General features: G+C 51.8%; 1 protein-coding gene across 1 annotated transcript in view; it reads right to left on the reverse strand.

Moving 5' to 3' along the window:
- Nucleotides 1-24143, reverse strand: part of ADAMTS7 (ADAM metallopeptidase with thrombospondin type 1 motif, 7) — a 42713-nt gene extending 18570 nt beyond the window's left edge. Inside the window, exons 1-9 of the mRNA XM_006870941.1 lie at nucleotides 24092-24143; nucleotides 23524-23945; nucleotides 19913-20078; nucleotides 18681-18880; nucleotides 14223-14306; nucleotides 13774-13898; nucleotides 12643-12792; nucleotides 11196-11339; nucleotides 77-221 (exon numbers count right to left, since the gene is read on the reverse strand). Coding sequence (XP_006871003.1) covers nucleotides 77-221; nucleotides 11196-11339; nucleotides 12643-12792; nucleotides 13774-13898; nucleotides 14223-14306; nucleotides 18681-18880; nucleotides 19913-20078; nucleotides 23524-23945; nucleotides 24092-24143 — 1488 coding nt within the window. The remainder of the gene's footprint in view (nucleotides 1-76; nucleotides 222-11195; nucleotides 11340-12642; nucleotides 12793-13773; nucleotides 13899-14222; nucleotides 14307-18680; nucleotides 18881-19912; nucleotides 20079-23523; nucleotides 23946-24091) is intronic.
- Nucleotides 24144-24578: the final 435 nt, after the last annotated feature.

The raw sequence follows: 24578 nt of genomic DNA on the forward strand, positions 1-24578 counted from the left end.
TCTGGCAGTGGGACCCCAGCCACCCTCTCCTCACCACCACTCCCAAGCCCACACCACACATGAGCCCCATACTCACATCCATGTCATTACAAAAGGTGGAGTAGGCCCCATACTGCAGGCGGCACTGGTGACTCACATCATACAGGACACCAGGGGGCACCGAAGGGAAATCGATGACATCCTTGGTGGGAGGGTCATCCAGGCATAGACCCCACCCACGGCTGCAGAGACAGAACAGGACAGGATGAGGGAAGACATCTGTGGCCCGAGGCAGCCCATGAGGCCCATGAGTGGTCCTAGGAAAGCATGTGAGCTGGGACTGGGTGTAAAGCTCTAAACCTGCAGGAAAATAACACTCTCCGCCTTCAGCCAACACTCCTGGCCTCTCCCACCATGGCACTACAGCCCCATTCCCACTGCCCGGTCCTCACACACACTGTTTCCTCCACATACGGCTCTAATTCCACCCACTGAAGGCCTCACTCCTCAAGATCCAACCCAAGGGCCTTCCCTCAGTAGTCCCCCTGGATCGCCAAGCCCTCAAGTGTCCCCTGTGCTGAATCCCTGCAGGCTCCCCCAGCCCAGCCCAGTTCCTGGACCTGGCTGTTCCAGACAGGGATCTAGAGAGCATTACATTACAGCTGATAGAACAGGACTGCCCACCTGGGGCTGAAACATTGGGTCATCTGTGGAAGGACCAGGACTTGAAAGTAGCCACTTGCTTAGCCATCAAGCTGTGAGAACCCAGGGGCAACTCTGGCCCAAGTCCTGCCCATCCCCAGGCCGTCCTTTGTCATGCTGCATCAGACACAGACGTCCGAGGTTCAGCTCAGCAGCCACTGCCACTAGCTCACTCTGTGACCCTCTTGTACCTGAGGCAGGGGTCACTTGTGCCCTTGCTACACCAATTTCAGAGTGTGAATGCACAGGCCTGCTGGCCAGACTGCTTTAAGGCTCAATGTAGTCCTGGGGAGTTTGGAAGAGGGTCTAGGGGCCTTCCTGGGCCAGGTAGCTAGGAGAACTCAGCCAAGGGGTGGAGGGAGGCAGAACCTGTGAGACTTGAGCCCCATGCCAGGCAGGGTAAGGCAGGGCAGGAAGAAACCCTCATTTCTAGTCTGGGAGGTTTGGAGGAGGCTGGGGCCAGATCAGGGAGGAGGACAAGCAGAGGGCCCAGGAGTTGCAGACAGCCGTACTGGAAGCCTAGAAGAGGGGAAGCAAGGGTCTGCAACTGAAGACAAAGGTCTGGGGGGCCCTATACCAGAGACATGACCAGGGTCATGGGAGTCCTGGAAAGGTTCAGCTTGGGCTCAGCACAGGAAGGGAGGTGAGAAGGGAAGGTGGCAAGGGTGGGGGACACCACAGGGATGGAGGCCATGGGATGGGGGTAGGGGCTCTGATCATAGCTGCTTCTCACTGACCATTTATTTCCCTGTCCTGCCCACACCCTCCCCCTGCACCCAGCACCCAGCACCCAGGCCACAGGCTGTGGGCTTCATACGTCCTCCTCAGGGCTCACTGGTCTGACCAGGCTGGGCCAGGTGGACTCACTGGGCAGACCAGGCAGGGCCTGGTGGACTCAGACAGGTGATGCAGTAGAGCCAGGGCCCTAGAGTCATCACACCTACGGGCTCACTCTCCTGAGGTGGCAGAAAGGACTGAGGGGGTGATGGAAAAAGCAGGAGCCACGTGGACACTGGGTGTGCTTGGGACAATACTGAAGAGTGTGCTTGGGACAATACCGATGGACCCTCTTCGAGCTCTGGTCTCTCTGCCTTTGAGACTTCAGAGGCCCAGCAGGAGGCTACAAACGGGGGAGGACAGAGAGACTACAAGGTGGGCCACACCGCCCCCTGTGTGCCTCAGTGTCCCTGCCTGCTGAGAGGAGTTGGGCTTGAGTAGGGACAGAGCAGGATACTGGGAAGTAGAGATACAAACCCTGCACCCTCCTAAAGAGGTCAAGAGACTGTTTTCAGAAGCCAAACCAGATTTTTTTTCCCCAAAAAATGAAAAATAAAATGGGAAAAGCTCAGCTATTTTGGCTGGAGCTTGGGAAGGGGCAAAAGTTCCAGGTTGTGACCCCCTCAACAGATGCTTGCACAGTGAAGGAAAGTAATATGGGACAATTTTAGAAGAACAGCAACAGGCATTTCAACAACCCAGCCTCCATCAGGCCTAGAGGCACCTGCCCTGTACTCCACCCCTGCTCTCCAGCTCCCACATTCTTGACCCCATTTGTGCCTCATACTGTCCCAGAAGCCTCCACCTAACCTGCCTTGAGTGGCATTAGCCCTGGTTCTTCTTCAGTCTGTCCACCTGTCCACACCCACCCCAGCATCCATTGCCTTTGCCCCTTTCCTGGGCCCTCAGCAACAACTTCCTGCCTGTGGTCTCCAGGGCTGCACCCGCAAGATGTTGGTGGCTTTCCATACTCGATATTAATCCCTCCTGATAATCACTCCCACCTCAAAAGGTGTCACCCTTTCCTATGAATGAGGACATCGGTTCTGAGAGACTCAATGACTTGTTCAGGGTGGAGTTAAGTCAGGGCTGGAGCCCACAAGTGTTCAGCTCCACAGACCATGTGCTCTTGCTGTCTACTCTGCTCCGAAAGTCCAGTGTCCAGGCCCCAGTGTCCCTCTCCCTGAAGCCTTAAGAGGGTCAGAAAGGTCTCAGCAGGGCCGTGATTCCTTAGTCAATAATCAAACCCCCAAACCAATGACCTTCAAGTCCACTGCTGTGAACAGCAGCCCCATGAGTTACAACGAAGACCTGCTCCAAAGGGTTTCCTTAGCCATCATCTTTCTGGGAGCAGGTAGCCAAGTCTTTGTGCCAAAGGTTCAAACCATCAACCTGTAGGTGAATGTTATTGCTGTTGTAAAGTGCGATTGAGTCGGTTCTGACCCATAGCGAGCTTGTATATGGTTTGTGATGGGCAGCTGGTGAACTTGAACCGCTGACCTTGCAGTTCAAACAGACGTTGCAATCCAGAGCATTAACCCACAGTGCCACACAAGTACAAACCGCCACACAAGCGCAAACCGTTTGCGCCAACCAGGGATCTATTGTTATTGTTGCTGTTGTTACGTGCCTTTGAATCGATTTCAACTCAAAGCCTGTATAGGGTGTCCGAGGCTTTAAGTCTTTGCAGAGGCAAGCCTCATCTTTCTCCCATGGAGTGGCTGGTATGCTCGAACCACTGAACTTGTGGTTTGCAGTCCTGTGTTTATCCTACAGAACTCAAGAATTGTTATGTGCCGTGGAGTCAGTTCCGACTCATAGTGACCCTGTACAGGGTTTCCGAGGCTGTAAATCTCTACGGGAGCAGAAAGCCTCATCTTTCTCCCTCGGAACGGCTGGTAGTTTCAAACTGCTGACGGTGAGATTGGCAGCCCGATTCATAACCAGTATGCTACCAGAATGCCTTTTATTAAGCATTTACTTTATAGAGTCCTGGTGTGGCGCTGTAGGTTAATGCACCAGACTGCAAAGCCATTTGAACTGCGAGGTCAGTAATTCAAGCTCACCAGCTGCTCCTCGAAAACCCTATACAAGGTGGCTAAGGGCTGGAACCAACAACAACAAGGCCTTCTGCTAAGTGCTCTATAAACATCAGTTCATTGATTCCTCTCAACAAGTCCACAATTTACAAACCATTACTGCTGTTTCACACTGAGGAAGCTGAGGCTCCGATAAGCTAAACACCCTGCTCACAGCTCACAGCTGTGAGTGAGTGACAGCCAGCACACAGCCACGTCTGAGATTCCACCAGAGACGCTCCTTCGACGCTTGCAAGCCACCCTCAGCCCTGCTGCCCACAAAAGGCAGGCCAGGTTCTGCTAGAGCTCATTGGACAATCTCAGACTCGTGTTGGATTCTCTCTGGATTTCACCCCATAACCACCAGTTGCCAGCAAGTCAATTCCAATTCATGGTGACCCCGTGTGTGTCACGTGTACAACTGTGCTCCACAGGGTTTCCAAAGGCTAATTTTTTAGAAAATGGCCAGGTCTTTCTTCCAAGGCACCTTGGGGTGACCTCACACCACCACCCTGGAAGGTCTCTGGGTCTGTTGTCACATTTGTACAGTGAACAGCGAACCTGGATGGTTTGGGGTTGGGGGTTGGAGCTATTTCGGTGAGGAAGGAGATGGACAAGGATCCCTGGACACCAACTGCGTGACTTTACCAGGGACACCAATGTAGACAAGGAGAAATCACATGGCAGGATTGAGGGCCTGGGCAGGAGCTGAGGGCACAGCAAAGAGGGGAGTGACGATGCATCCTGCAGTGGACGTGGGGACGTGGGGCTCAGGCTAATGCTGCTGAAGGCTGGTGTGGAGAGACTGGGACACGGGGAGTTCCTATCCTGGAGTTCAGGGCTCAGAGACAGAGAGGTCTGGGAGCTGGGACCTGGTGTGGGGTGGGTGGTCTGTGTGGTTTCCTAGTCTCCCAGCCAGTGAGTGGCAGGGCTTCCAAAGGAGAGCTAGGCTGGGGCTGTATGTCGGAGTCAGGTCACTGAGGGGCTGGGAAGAACAGGTGATGTGAGCTTGGAGGAAGCGGCAAGAAGGAGCAAGGCTCTGGAGGTAGCCACACATGCAGGGGTTGCAAGAGTTGAACCGCATGGACTCAGGCTGAGGGGGAGCCTAGGCAGAGGGAAAATGCTAAATATCCAGGGGGGATTGTGGGAGTGGGGCATCCAGGGGCTGAGCTTACTGAGGAGAAGCAAGCAGCCCAATACAGTGCGGCAAAGATCCCCCAAGATGAGTTGGGAACAGCAAAGAAAAACAGGAAATAGACCCTCAGGACTTGGGGCCCAGAACAGGCCAGGCTCCAGGCTCCACCCACAGCTCAAGGAACAATGTTTTGGTGACTAGAGTCTCGCTAAGGACCCTGGAATTACCCGGACCTCCGGTGCTGAGGAAACCAATTCCTTTACCATGGGCGGCATAAATGAGCTGTAGCTATACCCAGCCCTCGGCACCAGATGGTCCCAGGCCAGGCTGGCCCTGGGTGCTGAGCAGGCCCCTCTCGTGTGTTCCTCACAACACTCCACAAAACAGCAAAAGTCTCTGTCATTACCCTGTCCTTAGACACAAGGCCTAGAGCAGTATAACTCTGTCTCTGGCCACACAGGAGGGAGGCAGTGGTCAGGACTTGAAGCTGGCCCAGGCTGCAGCCTCTGCGTTGTGTCCACTTTCGGCCTGTCCTCAGTGGAGGATTCCTCCCACCCCATCACAGGCCTGGGTCTGAAATACTTCGCCCTAAATATCAGTTCAACAACACGGCAGGTTTTAAGGTCTAGTGGTTGCCCACCTCAGCTTGGCGCTCCGGGACCTGGAACCTGGGGCAGAACAGCCGGACACGCGGTTTCCTTCCTGTCTGGTACACCACAACTCACGCGATGTGGAGTGAGATCCCACCATGCCTTTGACTCAGACCTTGGCTGGGGGGCTACTCTGTGGGGACTCTTGACTCAGGAGTCCCTATACCGAGGGAGTAGGGTATCTCAGACCCACACCAAGAGCTCCAAATCCCAGCCCTTCTGCTTCCTGGCTGGAACCTAGTGCATGGCTTCAGTGGGCCTATTGTTAAGTACAGTAGAGTCCGTTCTGACTCAGTAGTGACCCTTTGTGTAGGGTTTTCGAGGAGTGGCTGGTAGGTTTGAACCACCAAGCTTACAGTTAGTAGTCCAGTGTTTACCTTACAGAGCCACCACCAGGCCTACTGCTGGGCAGCCAGAGTGACAGTAATCAATTAAGGCCATGCAGTGTGTGAGCAGAATGTTGAGGCAACCCTCACAAGACACCTGCCATCAGAATCCGGGTTACCTTCAGGCCCATGTGCTTACTGGGGAGTCAAAAACTTGAGTTGCTCTCCCATCTTGTCCCAGCTGTGGATGCTGTGTGACCTAGGACCATCTCTCACCCTCTCTGGGCCTTCACATCCTCATCCACAAGAGGCTGAGGTGGCCTGTATGCCCCAAGCTGCAAAGGTATAAATAGCAGCATCTACTTGTGGAAGTCATACAAGTAGCCGGCAGCTGGCCCTTCCTTCCTCAGGTCGGCTCCCTGCCAGGCCCCCTTGGAGGGCCCCTCTTTGTTCTAATTATAGCTGGGCTGGGCGGTCCCACATGGGTCCAGCGGGGAGTCTCACTCCCACCCCACGTGCACACAAGCTGACTACAAAGAGCTGCTGCCGCCTGTGGGAAGGCCATGTGCACAGCCCCCTCCTCCGCCCGGGCTCTGGTTACGGAGCTATGATGATGGGGGCTGAAGCGAAGTCACCGGGGGGCCCAACACACCACATGTCTGCTTCTCTCCCTGCAGAAACCCTGGCAGGGAAGGCAGGAGTGAACAGGGCCGCACCCCACAGCGCTCCCCACCCACCCCACTGCCATAGACTCACATCGTCGCTACAAGACAGAGTAGAACTGCTCTTCACTGGAGCAGACAGCCTGGCCTCTTCCCCTTAAAGTAGTCCCCAGTCCAAAAAGACTCTGAGAGCTCTTCAGATGGGTTTGGTCTGAAGAACTCTGGAAACTTCCCTCCAGCTGCATTCCTTCACCTGGAACATCCTTCTTCCCTAGGGTACTCTTCATTGGCCTTTCAAAGGGCGGCCCTGAGGCATCTTCTCACAGACAATGTTCTCAGAGGGTCCCCTGACCCCAGGCCAAAGTGGGTCCCCCTCTCCGGATTCCTACAACCCACACAGCTGCCAATCACCCTGACTGTCACATGTCTGTCTCCCTGTCTGTCTCGTTTACCACTGTGCCCCAAGCACAAGACCTGCTGCATGCTGGGACTTGATCAGGGTTTGTTGATACAGCAAGAGCCTGAGTTTGCGACCTAGGTGGGAACTGTCATGTCTGGCTGTCGGTGGCTCATAAACACCTGTTTCTAAGGGTCTGAGGAATCCTGGTGAAGTACTACAGGATAAGCATTGGGCCACAAGATCAGTTTGAACCACAAAGTTGGTGGTTCAAACTCACCAGCTGCTCCTCAGAAACCCTATACCGGGTCGCTATGAGTTGGAACTGACTTGACGGCACTTAACAGCAACAACAAGGGTCTGAGGAGTATCAGGTCCAGTGGGGCCAGCAGGATGGTCTGCAAGGGTCTCTGACTCTCCTCTGGCTACAACACACTGCCTGGTTCAACACATGGCACCTTCTCCCACTTCACTCGCTCATTCTGCACCCCACCCTGCCTGGGTAGGGCTCATTTTCTCAGTTCCTCAGCAAGGATGAGGGTTAGAACCACTCTCCCCATCAGAGCACCCCCGGCCTCCACCTTTCCCCAGGGCCCCATAATCTCCTCTGCCTGACTCCCAGGACAGAGTGCTCAGAGAGGTTACAGCTTTCTTCCTCCCTGGTCCCCTTCAAGGGTGAGGTGTACAGCTCTCTGTCTTAGGAAAAGTCCGCCATCCTTGTTGGTGCCCAGGCTCTGGGCCCTCCCCTCCCACTCTCCCCCCAGGCCCTGAGCCAAGTCCATCATGCATTCCAGCAGCTGAATGAGGACAGAGCCTCATCTGTCTGTCTGTCCTGGAGCTAGGGTGGTGGGCGGCACCCTGGGATGTGGCCGCTGGGAAGCTGGCACAAAGGAACAAGCCCCGAGGGTGCTGTGGGAGCAGCTACTGTTCTAATTTTCCAGCACCCCCTCTAGGGGAGGAAACACACCCTTGGGAGAGGAACATTTTTCAGCCCTCCTCTCCATCCTCCGGGTCACTTCCCTGGTTCAGGTCCATATGATATACCAGGTGGCAGCAGGAGAAATGAATAGTTATATAGATTGAGTGCTGACCATGCGGTAGGCACAGTGCTACATACTTCACATGGTTTCTCATTCAATCCTCATAGCAAACTCATGAGGCAGCCCCAACATTATTGTTTCTCAAGGCCTAAGGGTAGAAGCCTGGGTCAGAGCCCAGGTTCTTAACCTCCAAACAAAATTCTCTCTGCTTCCAATCCCACCCCCACCCCAGAAATCCCTCTTCTAGAGGCCAGAACCCTTCCTCTTATAGCAACATAGATCTGGCCACATCCCTGCTTAAACCCCACGGTGAGTAGATAGCTAGAAAACCAGGGCACAGGGAGCAGAAAGATTCCTCTCGGTTCCCTCCCTAAATCCCACTATGAGGACAATAAAGGAACACATAGGGCATAAATCCACAGGACAAAGGCCAAGGGAAAGGTGATGATGGCAGATGAAAGATGTCAACAAAATTCAAGAAGCTGGAGAGCAGATGGTGACTGAGTTGGTTGAGTGGAGAAGGCTAAGAGCCAAGTGCCTGAGGAAGAAATGGACCAGAAGCACAAGAGTGGAAAGGCTCAGGAATCTGGGTGACAGACGACCTGGGTATCAGTAGAGCTGGGGACCAGAGTGTTGCTGAAAGTTTGTGTAAGAATTCACCAGAACCTAAGTTCCCTCCATAGCTCTGCAGGGCCAGGGTGACACCAGTTCTCTGCCTGACAGAGGACGGGGGTCACTGCCTGAAGAAGGAAGACCAGGAGGATTTGACCTTGAGACACCAGACACAGTGGAGGCTCGGAGGTGGAGGGGCCCACAGAGAGATGGGGGTCAAAGGAAAGTCTACAAATGAGTCTGCCAAGCTTCTCCCCCATTTGGATGCAGAATGCTATAGCTAGGCTTACCCTCTTCCAGGGAGAATCGTCTGCAGGAAAGAAGACCAGAAAAAAGACCTTCGATACTGATATTTAAAGCTCTCCCAAAGAAACAGCCTGTCCGACCCAGTGCCTCAACGTGACTCAGAGAACACCTGCCCAAGTCCACAGACACAGTGTATGAAATGCAGACATTTTTAAAAACATTTAGCATAAAAGAAAGAAATGAAAAACAACAAAAATTAGATTAAACTAAAAACCTCAAAGGCAAAGACAGCTATCACAGGAAGCAGAAGAAAAAAATAAAATCCCTGAAAGATAAGAGACTGTACCTATGAAATAAAACAAAACAAAATAAATGAGAGTACTCAGAGAACAAGAAAAGCAAAACAATTTTAAGTTGCAATAGAAAAAACAAAATCAAAAGCATTTTAACTTAATAGAAAGGTTGTAAAGTTGCCTCCCAGAAAACAAAAGATTGGGGGGCAAAAAAAAAAAGTATTAAAAATTTTTAAATAAGAAAATGATTCTAGAAAGAGAAGAGAGAAAGGTAAATGACCGGATAATACAAGGGCCCTCCTGAACTTGAGGGACATGAGTTTCTAGATTAAAAAGGTCTACCAAGTGCCCAAGATAATAAATAAAAACAGACCAAGGCACATAATTATAAAATTTTAAGGCGAGAGAGACTTTCAAAAGTTTCCAGAGTTTTGAAAAATTCACACATAAAGGCTTGGGCATCACAATGGTATGAGACTGCTTAACAGCAATGCTGGAAGCTAGAAGACAATAGAAAAATGTCTTAAAAACTGCAGGCGAGTGACATCCAGAAGTCAGCGTCAAATCAAAATGGAAAAATAAAAACACTTTCAGATGTGTAAACGTTTTACCTCCAAACACTCTTCCTCAGAAAGCTACTTCAGGATGGGCTCCCCCAAAACATGGGAGTACCCCATCCCATCGAAGGAAACTAAAGAAAAAAATAAAGGCAGTATGGGCTCCAGAAGAAAAACAGCCCTACACACCAATTTCAGTGTGAGTCTAGAAAGCATCCAGTTGAGACTGGGGTAGGAGCTCTGGTAGCATAGTGCTTTACAAATCAGACTGCTAATCTCACGGTCAGCAGTTCGAAACTACCAACTGTTCCGCAGGAGAAAGACGAGGCTTTCTGCTCCCGTAAAGATTTACAGCCTCGGAAATCCTGTACAGGGTCACTATGAGTTGGAACCAACTCCATGGCACATAACAACAAGCCAAGAGTAGTAGAGTCTTGGTAGAATGTGTGCATAACAGCAAGTGAAAGAAAACCGTCTGAACTAGTTTTATCCAGCTTTCCACTGCCAGAGTCAGGACAAGCCATGAAACATGACATGTGTCATTTTGGTGATTCTGTATATGAGTTAAATGCTCTTGTATTCACAATGAAAAGTGTACAAGATAAAGATGAATGGGAAAATGTATGCTAACAAGCTACATTTTTTTCTTTTTCTTTACCTTAGACAACATTCAGGATCCTTGGTGGTACCGTAGAGTAAGCATTGGACTGCTAACCACAAGGTCGGGCAGTTCAAACCCACCAGCCGTATGAGGAAGAAAGACAAGTCTTTCTGCTCCTGTAAAGATTTATAGGCTCAGAAACTCTATACAAGGTTGCTGTGAGTTGGAATTGACTTGGTAGTGAGTTTGAGTTTTGAGGACGTTAAGTAACAGATTTTTTTAAAAACAAAAATACCATGACAAATAAAAAGAATGCAGAAGAAAGGAAAATGCTGTGTATTTTAGTACATTTACTGGTACTTTCCCCCTGCTTTGCACTGTTCTTAGGCATCACTGAGTTGATTTCAACTCACAGAGACTCCATGTGACAGAGCAGAATTGCCCAATAGGGTTTCTAGGGTAGAACCCACCAGCTGCTCCTTGGAAACCCTCTACAGTGTCGCAATGAATCTGCAGGAACTCGAGGACACAACAGAAGCAGATCACCAGGTCTTTCTCCATTGGAGCTGTTGGGTGGGTTAGAACCACCAACCCAAGTACTTATCCATTGTGCCACCAGGCCTCCTTTGCTTTTCATTGGACTCCACAAATTAAGTCCCTAACTCTGCACCTGGGTTCATAGAACCTCACTCATTGGTCCTCCTTCCTGTCTCCAAACCTGCATTCATGGTACCTCTACCAGGAACGCCACTCTTTCCACCCCACACCAACTGAAGAAACACAACAAAACACTGTTTATTGTGAATTGGGTGACAATTTGCAGAGCAGAGCCATTTTCTGCTCACAGACATTTTCATCTCATTGATTTGCACTCCTCATAATGCAGCATCCTCACTTCCTCCCTGTACTTCCTGTTTCCATGCCTCCTTCCTCCCTAACTCTCCTGAACTTTGCCCTTTCTCTTCTGAAGATTTGGCAACCCTTGCTCAGGTTCCAAGATTTAGCTCAGATGTCCCTCCTGGGAGGACACTGGGACCCCAGCCCCCTATTTGTATTGGGTGCTCCTCCTCCCAGACACTGAATGTCACTATCTGATGTCATAGACAAGGACTGGGTCCCCGGGTTTGGGGAGGGACTTACTCGAGGAACCTGGTGATGTACTCTCGGCTGCAGCGGGACCAGGTGAGGGGCGCAGCGTCGTACAGGAGCTGTGGAGACATGATGAAAGGCCGTTTCCCAACAGGTTCACAGTCATTGCCGCTTCCGTCATGCTGAATGCCAAAACTGCGTGAGACACAGGCCCCAGGGGCGGGTGAGTGGGCGGGAGGCTGCCAGCCGGCCCCCACCCCAGATGGCTGCAGGGTCCTACTTCCCAGGGCTGGCCTTGCCACCAAATGACTGTGTTGTTGGTGTTGTTAAGTGCTGTTGAGTCGGTTCCGATTCATAGCGACTCTATATAGGGGTTCCAAGGAGTGGCTGGTGAGTTTGAACTGCCAACCTTGCGGTCCAGTGCCTATTCTACCATGCCACACCAGGATTCCAAATGACTGTGTAGCCTTGGCAAAGTCACATCCCCTTTCTGGGGTCAGGTTCCTTAATCTCAACTACCGGTGTCATCAGGGAATCCCTCAGGGTCCTCCTCCAAGAAGGACCTAGGGCCAGCAGTAATGGCGAGCCAAGGGTGGTGGCCCATCCCAGCCTGGCCACCTCACTGTAACGAGGAGCAGACTAGCAGGCCCTGCCATGTCCAGGGCTTTGTCCCAATACTGTGTGCCTGAGTTAGTGAAGGACGTCCCACCACATCACAGAAAGCTCTTAAGAGACCACCCTTAGGAAGGGCATGAGAAACACATCCCCTGAGCACCTGCTATGAGCCAAGCATTTAGCGAAGCACCTTCCACAACACTAACTTGCTCAGACTGCCCAAGGAGGCACTGTTATCCCCAGAGAGGCTCAGAGGGGCTCAGGAACTAGATGGGTAACACAGCCAGGAGATGGCAGGGTTGGGGCAGAGGGTGCCTGGGTACATGGCTGTAACCCAGGAAACCCAGTGTCTGGGTGGATGACCCTCGTCAGCCCACCAGACAGTGTAAGATGCTGCCCGATTCACCAGCTGGGGAAACCTGCCACCTCTCCAAACAGAGATGAAGGCACGAGCTGCGCTTACACATGATGAGCACCTTGGGCAGAAAGCACCAGAGAGACACGTTCTGAATCCAACCCCCTAAATTTATAAGACGCACCCAGAGGTTCAGAGATGGCAGGACAATTTCCCAAGGGCACACAGCAGTAGGAGTAGCTAGGGGGGGCCAAAGTTTACAAATGCAAGCAGAGAGGGGGAAAAGGAAGGGGTCACCAAATATGTATAGTGATTTCATGGTCTGTTCCAACCTCCCTTCAAATAAAGCCTACACCAGGTCAGCCTCAGGGGTGCCCAGGTGGTGCCTCGCTCAGGTTCAACAGGGAAGCAGTCCTGGTCATGGGGTAGCATATGGCCAGGTTGACCGGGGGCGCCCTCTCCCGGGGCAGCTTTCTTTCCCTAGCTTGGGAAGGTGAAGCTGGGTTCTTGAAGGGGTGAGTGGGGTACCTGTGCCCAAGCTCGTGGGCCACGGTGAAGGCCAGGGGCAGGCCTGTGTCCTCGCTGATGCTGCAGCTGCGGTGTGGTTGGCACATGCCCGACACGTGGGACAGACCCAGGGTCTCGCAGGGCCAGTTCATGGCCATACACAGGTCCTTCCTGTGCACACAGAGAGAAGTGGGTCTTCAGGCTCCCACGGCTCATCCCACCACCCTGGGCCACAGCATAGCAGCCCCCCTGGGAGCTGGTACCCTCACTCACACATGACCCTCAGGGGCCTCCTGGAGCCTGTCACACCTATGCACAGACAATTCTTGTCACTATCCCAGTGAGGAAGTCCTGGTGTGGCGCTGGGGGTTAATGTGCTGGATTGCAAAGTCTTTTTGACCACAAAGTTGGCGGTTCAAGTTCACCAACCGCTCCTTGCAAACTCTATACAGGGTCACTATGAGTTGGAACGGACTTCACGGACTTAAAAACAATAATTCAGTGAGGGTACTGATAGAAGAGGGAAGAGAGCTCCACCTGGAGTTTGCAAATACTAATTCTGTAAGGAGGAGCCCTAAGGAGCTCTGGTAGCATAGTGGTTACAAATCGGTCTACGAACCGCAAGGTCAGCAGTTCCAAACTACCAGCTGTTCTGTAGGAGAAAGATGAGGCTTTCTGCTCCCATAAAGTTTTACAGCCTCGGAAACCCTGTACAGGGTTGTTATGAGTCAGAACCGACTCCACGGAAAACAACAACAACAAGGAGGAGCTCTGGGGGCACACGGTTAAGCACCAGCTGCTAATCAGAAGGTCGGCAGTTTGAAGTCCCAGGCACTCTGCAGAAGAAAGACCTAGTGGATCTGCTACTATAAAAATATCAGCCTAGAAAATCCTATGGGGAAGTTCTTCTCTGTCACATAGGGATGCTGAGTCAAAATCACCCACTCCGTGGTACCCAATAACAACAAAAGTCCTGTAAGAGCCAGAGCAGGCTGCCCAAGCATTGTCGAGATCCAGCCTTGGACCAAAAGAGCCCAAGTTCTCCTCAAAACAGGGCTCCCTGAGAGTTGGGCTGCATCTCCCCCTGCTGAGGGTAAGGTGCACCTTCTTAAGATGGTGACTCTCCTGTCCGCCCCTGGTGCCCGGCGGTACCTGGTAAGAAGGATGGCAGTGTCATGGTGCAGGGGGTGGGTGTCTCCCTTCATGTTGATGCTCTTCTGCCACTTGCAGAAGCTCCTTAGGGTGTTGTCTGCGTGGTGTGTGACCTTCAGGTCCTTCTGGGGGCAGAGAGGGAGTCCTTAGGTGGGGTAAATGGCTCACGCACTGACTGGTAACCAAAAGATTGGAGGTTCAGGTTCACCCAGAGGCTCTTCAGCAGAAAGGCCAGGTGATCTACTTCCTGACTCCTCCCCCTCAGCTCCAAGAGGGTCAGTCCAAATGAGGGAGACAGAGGCCCAGAGGGGACAGTGGGTGGACACTTCATGGAGAGAACCTGAGAGAAGGTCAGCCAGGGAGCGGGGGCCAAGGAGGCCCTGGCTTCGGAGCAGGAGGCAGCTGTTGTGCTTCAGCAGGGGACAATGGGAGAGCACATGGCCTCTTACCTCCTCCTCTTCTAGCAGGACCAGGCGCACAATGGTGATATGGATGGGGTTCCCAATGCTGGGGTCATGAAACAGGCCGGCCACCTGCCCAAGAGACGGGTCAGTCTGTCACTTGGGATATAGCATACAAGCAGCCAATGCTCACTCACAACCCACCTGGACAGACGTACCCCATGTGCATATGGAAGGATGTGCATGATGGACCATTCACGCACATGCACCCACATCTGAAATGTGTCCCCCCCCACCTCTGTAGAACTTGGAGGTCAAGAAGGCTTCTCAGGCTCCTTCCAGGCCTGCAGCCTGTCCTGAGCACAAGTACCAATCCCACCCCACCAAGTTCAGCCAATGGCATCACAGACTTTCTGATGCTGGCTGACCGGCCCCTGTTGGGGTCCTACTCTGTCCTCACCTGGGGAGTCCCTGTAGCCCCCTCCTGCCTTGGAGATGCCAGAGCCAGCATCCCAGGACAGAGCCCTCTGATGGGACAGGAGACTTGGGGAGAGTGTAGGGAGGAGGGATGTGGGTAAAGCCAGGCCCGGGCATCTCCCCACTGCTCTGCTACCCCATCTTCTAGGAGCTCTGGCACCTGGGCACAAAGTCATGGAGCCAAGGAGGAAGGTTTCAGAGGCCCCACGGCTACATGGGGAGCTCTCTACTGTGTCCCAGGGTACTCTCAGAGATGCAAGGTGGGCCAGGGGTAGGAAAATGGGCCTTGAAAATTGGGAAACTCTCAGCTCTTTCAAAGCTATCAATTCAGAGCAAGGAAGAGGACAGTCCACAACAATAGGGCCAGATGTCCAGTTCCAGGGCACAGAGACAGGAGAGCCTTTTAGCAATCCAAGTAGCAATGGACAAAACAAACACTGCTAAGAGGGCACCACAGCCCGACAATGAGGGTGGACTTACCAGAAGCCACAGTCAAAAAGGGCGCCCAGCAACCTGTCTCCATGCAGAGGCGGGCATCTGAGGAGTCCCTCTACCCCCTCACCCCCACATTCAACCAGTCTGCCTCCTAAATCCTGCCTGAATCTGTCTCCTCTTTCCCTCTCCACAACCACAGCCCAGTCCAAGAGCCATCCTCTTATCTGGCCAGCTGTCCAGGTCTACCGTGTCTCCCCACAGCATCTGTGGTTCCTTCAAGCCACCTGCATGCAGCCTAACCGCTCCAGCCATCGGTCTTGGATACAAACTCAATCTCACCATGCCCTTGCTTGATATAACTGAGTGGCTCTTCATTGTCCACAGGGTGAGGACATATGTCCCCACCTGGCTAACAGGACTGCGTGGTCTGGTCCTTCTCTGCCTCCCTGGTCTCACCTCAAGCCCTCCCTCTGGTCACTCTGGCTTTCTCTCAGAATCTCATGAGGTTTCCTACCACAGGGCCTTTGCAAATGTGCTTCCTCATGCCAGGAAAAGCTTCCCTCCCTGAAGCCCCAAGTTACTTTCTACTCTTTCTCTCTCTTCAGCTCTCAGCCTTCTGGATGCTCTCTGGGAGCCTTTATTCCACCCGATACTTCCATCCTCTCCAGCACCCACTTTGATGCCACCTTCACATTCATTGGAGTGAATGTCTGATTCATATCTGTCTCCTTGCCCAGCTCTGAGCTCCCTGAGGGCTGGGGATGTGTCCAGCAGGACACACAGGACACAGTAATAGAACGAACGACTGAATCCTGGGTACTGAGCTGAGTCTTCCCAATCCAGGATGAGACAAGATCCGGAAGAAAGTCAGATGAGAAGAACAAGTCCTTCCTAGGCTACAGAGAGAGAGGTGAACTTGGTATCAGCCCCCAGTGAAGTGGCATCGGAGGACAGAAAGCTCCAGCAACTGACCCTACACCATGTGTAAGGGCTAGGAGGTGGGGAACCACTTTTCTGCCAAGGGCCATTTGAATAAAATCATTTGTGGGCCACACAGAATTATCAATCTAAAAATTAGCCTGCTATAATATGATGGCTGGAACTGCGGTTGCCTTGGCAGGACCAGACCATTTCTGATTTTGTGGGCTTTATATGGGGAGCCCTGGTGTGGCGCTGTGGGTTAATACACCAGACTGCAAAGCCATTTGAATTGCAAGGTCAGCGGTTCAAGCTCACCAAAGGCTCCTTGGAAACCCTATACAGGGTTGCTATGGGTCGGAACCCACTCGACGGCACTTAACAACAACAACATATGGTCTGGGGGCCAGACATTCCCCACCCCTGGTAGGGTAGCTTAGTGCCCTCTGCATATGCAAGAAGGCTTAAAAAACTTAGTGAAAAAATTCCATTCTTTTCTCATTCCATTTTTCCATGAACTTTTTAAAGCCCCCTCATCTAACACTTCTCACTGTTGCCCAAGAAATATGGAAGCAGATAAGTGTTGGGAGATACTGGGGTGGGGGTCAACTTAACCAAGGAGAGTTTCTTAAAGGATATCTGGGGAGACAGAGCTCTGCTTTGGTACAGGTATGGAGAGCACACCAGGTAAGATCTGGGGTGACCACAAGGAGGGAATGCCATGGGAGAGCCCACAGGGCTGGGTGGCCTTACGCTGCCCAGTTCCTGGCCTACAGGGAACATTGAAAAAGGGGAGATTAAATAAACCCAGTGTTATGAATTGAATTGCAACCCCCCAAAATACGTGTCAACTTAACTGGGCCATGATTCTCAGTGGTTTGTCAATGATACAATAATCACCCTGATGTATCTGCTGTGATAAACCATTAACAGGGTCAAGGGTGGGATACAACACCTTGAGTCCGCTCACAGCCCTAATCCCATGGAAGGAGAGGTTCCCTGGAACACCTTTTATTTTATGAGATAAAAGGAAACTGATGATAGCAGAAAGCAGGGACCAACTACCACCAGAGACTAGAGCAGAGCAAGTCTGTTGGACCTGGGGTCTCTGACCTGAGAACCTCGTAGATCCAGGGGAAGACAGATGCCAAGACACATGGAAATCTCCAGGGAATGCAGGGTGCACACATGCTGAAAAGAGACCTTACTCCTAAACTGTGAGCCAAGAGAAAGTCCTCCCCGGAGATGAAGCTGTAACTTCAGACTTCTAACCTTCTAAACTTTGAAAGAATACATCGTGTGAAAGGCCTGCATGGTGGTGTTTGTGTTTATTGCAGCACAAGAGAACTGAGACACCCAGTTAACCAGTGGTGACTTCAGACTACTTCTAGACCTCTTACAGGCTAGGCCCTCAGAAAAGTGGGAAGAATTAGGACGAGACCTCAGGGCCTGGGATCTGGCCTTTTTCCCTGCCCCTAGCTCAGAGGCCACACCCTGCTGTCCAGCAACAGTCTCTCCACAATCCTGGCTGTTAGCAGTTCCCCTCCTCAGCCTGACAAGACTGAACAGAAAGGCTTGAGTTGGGTCTTTGAATCCTTGGGTACCCGGTTCAGGGTCATGGCTTTTATTTGATAAGGAATGGGGAGCCAGTGATAGTGGCTGAGTCAAGGAAGGATTCATCCTGAGCTGAGCTTGCAGATGAGGACTCACGCAGTGGGGAGAACAGCCATGAACAGAACCCTTTTGTGTGTCAGAGCCTCAAGCTGCCTAGCTGTAGAATAGGTGGCGGTGTACTGATGATGTCAGAAGGCATTTTCTATAGAGTTGGATGAATTGAGGGGCTGACATGGGAGAAGCAGTATCATATGACACAAGCCTCAGAGCTCCCCCTAAACATCACCCAGTTTTGGATCACCCTTGACCCCAACCACCCCACCCAGGGTAGAACTAGGCTTGTGCTCAGGCCAGGGCAGACATCTTTTCTCCCAGAGGGCTGCAGGAAGCAGCTTGGGGCTGAGGCTTCCTTTACACTCTGGCTGAGTGGTGGCGGGGAAAAGCTGACACACTGCCACCTCTGGTAATCACCAGCTCGTCATCTGAGTTCCGAGTGGGGTTCCCGTCCGGCTCTGCCCCTCCCTGTCTCCATGTGTGACTCAATTGAGTCAACTGTCACACATGGAGACAGTCATCCTCAGCTCACAGATGGGTACACCGGGGTAAAGTGACTTGCCCACAATCGCTAACTAGTAACTCTAATGTCCCAGGCAGGAGCTATTTTGACTGCGCTTCTTTGTCCCCAGGGCCCAGCAGAGGGAGTTTGTTCGAACCCAGTGGAGGGAGTTTGTGAGCGAACCAACCAGTCTGTGAGCTCTCCCAGGCTGGCACAGTCGTGGCTATCTCCATCTGCCTCCATCTGCTTCCACCCAGCTCTGCTTAGCAGTGGGTAGACTGTTTATCAAAGGTCAGCTGAGACAATGAAGTGGTATGAAACCCAATGGTGTTCCCACAGTAGCCCTGGAGGTCCCAGTCTGAGGGGCTTGCTGCCCTACTCCTATGGAATCTGGGTCTGGACCCCAGTCTGTCAGCCTTCCTACCCTAAACTCACCCTTTGCATCCCTGACCTCCCCTCCCAGGATGTGCGGTCCTTCCCGTCCCGGCCACCTGCAGCCGCCTCACCATATTCATGATGGTCAGCACGTAGTTCTCCACCTGTGGCTGCCCGTGGTACTCCACCATCTTGGTGTCGGCTACCACCAGGGTTTCCACCCACTTCTCGCGGCTGACTGAGCGTTGGCTCAGGCGTCTGGGCCGCTGCCTCTGCCGCTGCTGCCGCTGATCCCAGCGCTCCCGCCGAGACTCCAGCTCCGAGAACGACTCTGGGGGCCCAGATGGGGAAACGGTGAGTCAACAGCAGGACTGACCCAGGACTCGTGTCTCAAGGGCCTCCCTTGGTGAACTGTCTCTGGGACATGGGGGAGAGTTGGGACCAGACTGGCCTCCACTCTGGCGGCTCTGCAGCGGGGGTGCTAGTTTCCCAGGCAGCCTCACAGACCCAATGTCGTCAAGTTCATTCTGACTCACAGGACAGAGGAGGACTGCGTCTTAGGGTTTTTGAATCTTTATGGGAGCAACCTCATCTTTCTCCCAAAGAGCAGCCAAGTGGTGGGCTTGAACCTCCAACCTTGCAGTTAGCAGCCCAGGGTTCAATCCAGAGCCACCAGGACTCCTTCCATAGATGCACAGAGGCCCATATACTGAGGTGGGAGCTGGCTGGCAAGCGAAGGAGGTTCCTGGCTAGTTGCTCTACTGGATGCTTGAGGAAGCACAACTGATAGAGCTGGGGATGCAGGAGGGTGGCAGGGGACAGACCGAGCCCAGAAATGGGGAGGTAGGAGCGAGGACGAGGATGCGGCACAAGGGTCAGTTTGTTGCATGGCTCTCTGGGGCACAAGGGGAACCATGCATGGGGATATTAGGAGAAGCTTCTAAAAGGGGTCCATTATGCCTCCTGAGGAGTCCTGGTGTGGCACTGTGGGCTAATGAGCCAGACAACAAAGTCATCTGAACTGCAAGGTCAGCGGTTCAAGCTCACCAGCTGCTTCTCAGAAACCCTATACAGGGACACTATGGGTCGGGATCGACTTTACAGCACTTAACAACAACAACAACATCCCCCCTGAGGAGTCCTGGTATAGTGTTGTGGGTTAATGCACTGGACTGCAAAGTCGCTTTGAACTGCAAAGTTGGTAGTTCAAGCTCACCAACTGCTCCTTGGAAACCCTATACAGGGTCACCACGGGTCAGGATCGACTCAACGGCACTTAACAACAGCAACAAACAATCTACCACCCCCCACCCCCACCCCCGAGCCCATTCCCTACCCCAGAGCTGGCAGCAGAGGGGCATACCTTGCACACCACAGGTGCCAAGAACGCTAGAGACACCCTGCTCTGCCTGCCTCTCAGATGCCTGACGCTTATATACCACATGGGGCTGGGCCTGGCCAGGCCGGACTGGGGCACCATCCAGAGGTTCAATGAAGTAGTCTTCGTTGGAGAGCTGGAACACACCTTTCTGGGGAAGAAACACCAGCTTTACACAGGGAGGCTACCACTCCCAGAAGCATCTCCTGCCACTGTGACCCCTAACACACCTGGACCTTGCCCACCCCGTGCCCTCCTCCCCTGCTCTCTTTACACAGCCAAAGGGTTCAGAGTTTTAGTCAGAGGTCACAGCCCCAGGAAGCGAGAAGTGGTTCTGTGTCCAAATCTAAAAAAACAATGGTGTCCCCCCCCCAACATGATCCCAGACAACCTTCCCTCTGGAGCTGTCAGCCCGGGCCTCCAGGCAAGTTTGCATCTCCTTCTTGTGCCAGACAGCTCCAGCCTCTGTGCCCTTCCAGCTGGCCTGAGCTTCTGCCCTGCCCTCGGTTTCCCTGAGGCGATGAATCACTCCCAAAGCAGCTCCACCCACACTCGAGCCATGGAGATGCTCACAGCTACTGGGACATCCTGTTCTCCGGACCAAGGGCCTGCCAGAGAAGGGAAGCTGCCAGGCGGTCACGGGCATGCCCACCCCGGCACCCAGAGAGTCCCCTTCCCTAGGGGCCTGGAATGACTCCCTTTCAGGATCAGGAGATACAGGTTTCAATGCAGACTCCACCACATGGAATAACGGAGTGACCTCAGGCAAGTTCCTCTCTGAGCAAGATTAACTATGTAAAGGAGCCGGTGCGGGCTCCACAAGTGAGAATATGTCTTAGTGTTATCACAGCAGCTGTGGGGGAAACTCCTTAAAAGCATGGGTTTGGAAGCCAGATTACCTCTTCCCAAGGTGTCTGTGGGGGAGAGACAGTAAAACAAAAACACACACCTATGCAAACCATGGTATCCTGGAGTAGGATCTCATGTTTGGTAAGGTGGAGGGTCAGAGAAAAAGAGGAGGACCCCAGCAAGATAGATTGACAAAGTGGCAGCATCAATGAGCTCAAGCGTGGCAACAATTGTGAGGTTGGCCCAGGACTGGGCAGTGTTTCATTCTTTGTACATAAGGTCACTATGAGTCGCTATGAGTCGGTACCGACTCGATGGCACAACAACAACAAATGCAAAAATAAAACCAAGGCTTAGCGAAATGTATGCAGTAAGGAGACTTAAACAGGGAAATGAGACAATGTTAGACCGCTACTTTTGATTGGATAGTCAGGGAAATCTTTCTGAAGAGGTGACATTTAAAGTAAAGACTGAAGGTCGAGATGCCGCCGAAGATCTGGGGAAAGAGCATTCCAGGCAGAGAGCTTGCACAGAGGCACTAAAGGTAAGAATGAGGTCGGTATGTTTGGGGTGTGGGAAAAGTTAACACATATTAAACACCTATGGTGCCACAGGATAAGCACTCAACCTCAAGGTTGGTTTGAACTGCAAGGTCAGCAGTTCAAACTCACCAGCCAATCCTTGGACACCTTATGCAGAGTCACTATGAGTTGGAACCGACTCGACAGCACTTAACAACAACATGTAAAAGGCAAAGCAAAGTATTACAATGAAATGTGTAATAATAGCTGGAGTCAGAAAACCAAATTGGAAGAGCACACTCAGCATTTCTCAAGCTGAAAGAATGGAAGAAAAAATTCAAGCCTCGATTTGCAATACTGGAGGACTCTATGGGCAAAATATTGAATGATGCAGGAAACATCAAAAGAAGATGGAAGGAATGATACAGAAGGCATCAAAGGGCAGTGGAAGGAATACACAGAGTTACTGTACCTAAAAGAATTGGTTGTGTTCAACCATTTCAAGAGGTAGCATCCGATCAAGAACTGTGATACTGAAGGAAGAATGAAGGCATTGAAAACAAGGGTCCAGGAAGTGATGGAACACAAACTGATATTTCAACAAATGGATGCACGCTGGAAGCACTCACTCATCTGTGCTAAGAAATTTGGAACATCTAACCAACTGATTGGAAGAGATCTGTATTTGTGTCCATTCCAAAGATCCCACAGAATGTGGAAACCATTAAGCAACATCCTTAATTATACACACAAGTGAAATTTTGCTAAAGATTATTAAAAAACAGTTGCATGCCATCATTAGGATGAAACTGTGTATGATTTGTTGAATGTAAAACCGATGATCTGCCCAGTAAATCTTCATTTATTTCAGAGTAAAAAGTTCCAAAAATAAAATTAAAAATTGCAGGAGCACATTGAAGACAGGAAGCTGCCAGAAATTCAAGCCAGATTCAGAAGAAGACATGGACTGAGAGCCATCATTGATGACACCGGATGGATCTTGACTGACAGCAGAGCATATCAGAAAGATGTTTACTTGTGCTTTTATTATGCAAAAGGACTTGACTGTGTAGATCACAACAAACTATGGACAACATTGCAAAGAATGGGAATTCCAGAATACTTAACTGTGTTCATTAGGAACCTGTACATAGACCAAAAGGCAGTTGTTCAAACAGAACAAGAGGATACAGCAAAAAAGAGCAAGACCCCCAAAAGAGATGGACAGACACAGCAGCAGCAAGAATGGGTTCAAACATAACATGTTAAGGAACGGCCATGTGCCAGGCACTTTCTAATCAGCACTTACTACTCACAGCTAGCTATTCAATAGGTGCTATTTACAGAAGAGAAACAAGGCACTGAGCTGGGATCTAAATGCAAAGAAGGAGGAGGCCCCATTCTGCCTGAGGTGGAAGCTGCAGTAACAGGGCACTCAAGCAAAGGAAGGCTTATTAGGGCTACAAGCAGTAGCCAGGGGCTGAGGCCTGCTCTCCTAGGAGCTCTGATCTGGGCAGAGAGGGCCTGACTGAGGTAGCTTATCACCCCGTGGAAGAGCTACAAGATAAAAGAGTGCCTACCCCAGAGAAAAACAGCTTAAGGGCTCTGCAGGGCAACCAAGTCATAACTAACACCCCCAAAGAAAGAGAGAGTCAGCTGTTTCCCAACTCAGCGTACAAACAAAAAACAAACCTGTTGCCATGGAATCATTCCTAACTCTTGGCCACTCCTTGTGTTACAGTGTAGAACTACTCCTTGGGGATTTCTCTAGGAAGGTAAAGAGGAGTTCATCTTTACAGAAGCAGGTTGCCAGGTGTTTCTTCCGCAGCACCACCAGGTGGGTTTGAATCACCTACCTTTAGGTTAGTAGTCCAAGGCAAACCATGTGTGTCACCCAGGGATCTGGTTAGTCTACAGTGATTCTCAAAACAGGGTCTCTGGAGCTGCTGTAAGAGCATTATCTGGGAAACTGCCAGAAATGCAAGATTTCAGAGGCTCCATCCCAGATCTATCTCCTCTCAAAAAGTGTTCTAATTAGTTCTAAGTAGGGGATTCTGACTCCTGTGAAAAGTTCAGAACTGCTGCTCTAGACAAGGCCTGCATTTGTTAGTCTCATTTTACAGGAGTAACTACTGAAGTCCAGGGAGGAAAAAGCTCATTGGCTGGACATGGTTGGAGGCACAGCCCTGTGTCCCACTGCCTCCACTTCCAACCCAGAGCACTCACCAGTCCGTGGCAGGCACTGATGGCTGCCAGGCCACCCTCAAGCTCGGGGTCCTGCACCTCACCGAGCAGGTGACAGGCAGGGGTGCGGGTCTGGATGTACGCTCCACCCAGGCCGCCGTGCCGTCGTGTCTCGCTCACAAAACCAGGCGCCAGTAGGTGCTGGTTGGTGGTCAGGTTGAAGCGCAGCTCTCGCCCACGATACAGCAGCTCATAGAAGGCTGGCGCACTGCGCCGTGCAGATACGTCCCGCTTGCGAAGTGAGCGTGGCCACAGCTCATAGGACAGGAAGGAGCCCCCTGCGTCCACGCGCACCGGGTGCACGATGTCCACCGCCGCCCGGCTCTCAGCAGCATGACCTGCGAAAACACGTGCGGGCACCGTGGTCTGCGCCTGATGTGGGGCGCTGGTTGATGGTCTTGAACCTGAGGGTGAGTGGCCACAAGGGAGCTAGCTGCTGGTCAGCAGTCCTGGGTTCATCCTCTGCTAGTCCATCTCTCTGGACTCAGTTTTTCCATCTGCTTAACTGCAATAACCACTTAAATAGGTCATCTGGCCTCTTACTGCCCACCTTGATCCTGTCCCTTTGCGTTGTTAGGTGCTGAGGATTCATTTAGAGCCATGGCAACCTCGTATATGCTGAATCAATCTGCTTCATAAGGTTTTTCAGAAAGCACGGTGGCTCCGAGAATGAGCACTGACTGGACTGACTGTGAACCACGAGGCTGGCGCTTTGAGCCCTCCAGACACTCCACGGGAGAAAAATGAGGCTTTCTGCTCCAGCCTCGGAAACCCTATACGAGGTTGCTATGACTCAGAACCAACTCGATGGCACTTAACAACAAGAGGCTTTTCAACAGGTTTCTCTTCCAAGGCGTCACTGGGTGGATTCAGACCACCAACCTTTCAGCTAGGAGACGAGCACTTAACAGTTTGTACCTCTCTCTTAATTATAACAGAAATGCCACAAATGGATGGTACCGACAAAGAGAAATATATTCTCACACAGTTTTGTTGTTAAGTACTGTGGAGTCGATTCCGACTCACAGTGACCCTGC

Source organism: Chrysochloris asiatica, unplaced genomic scaffold, assembly GCF_000296735.1.
Source record: "Chrysochloris asiatica unplaced genomic scaffold, ChrAsi1.0 scaffold00156, whole genome shotgun sequence".
Taxonomy (NCBI): Eukaryota; Metazoa; Chordata; class Mammalia; order Afrosoricida; family Chrysochloridae; genus Chrysochloris; species Chrysochloris asiatica.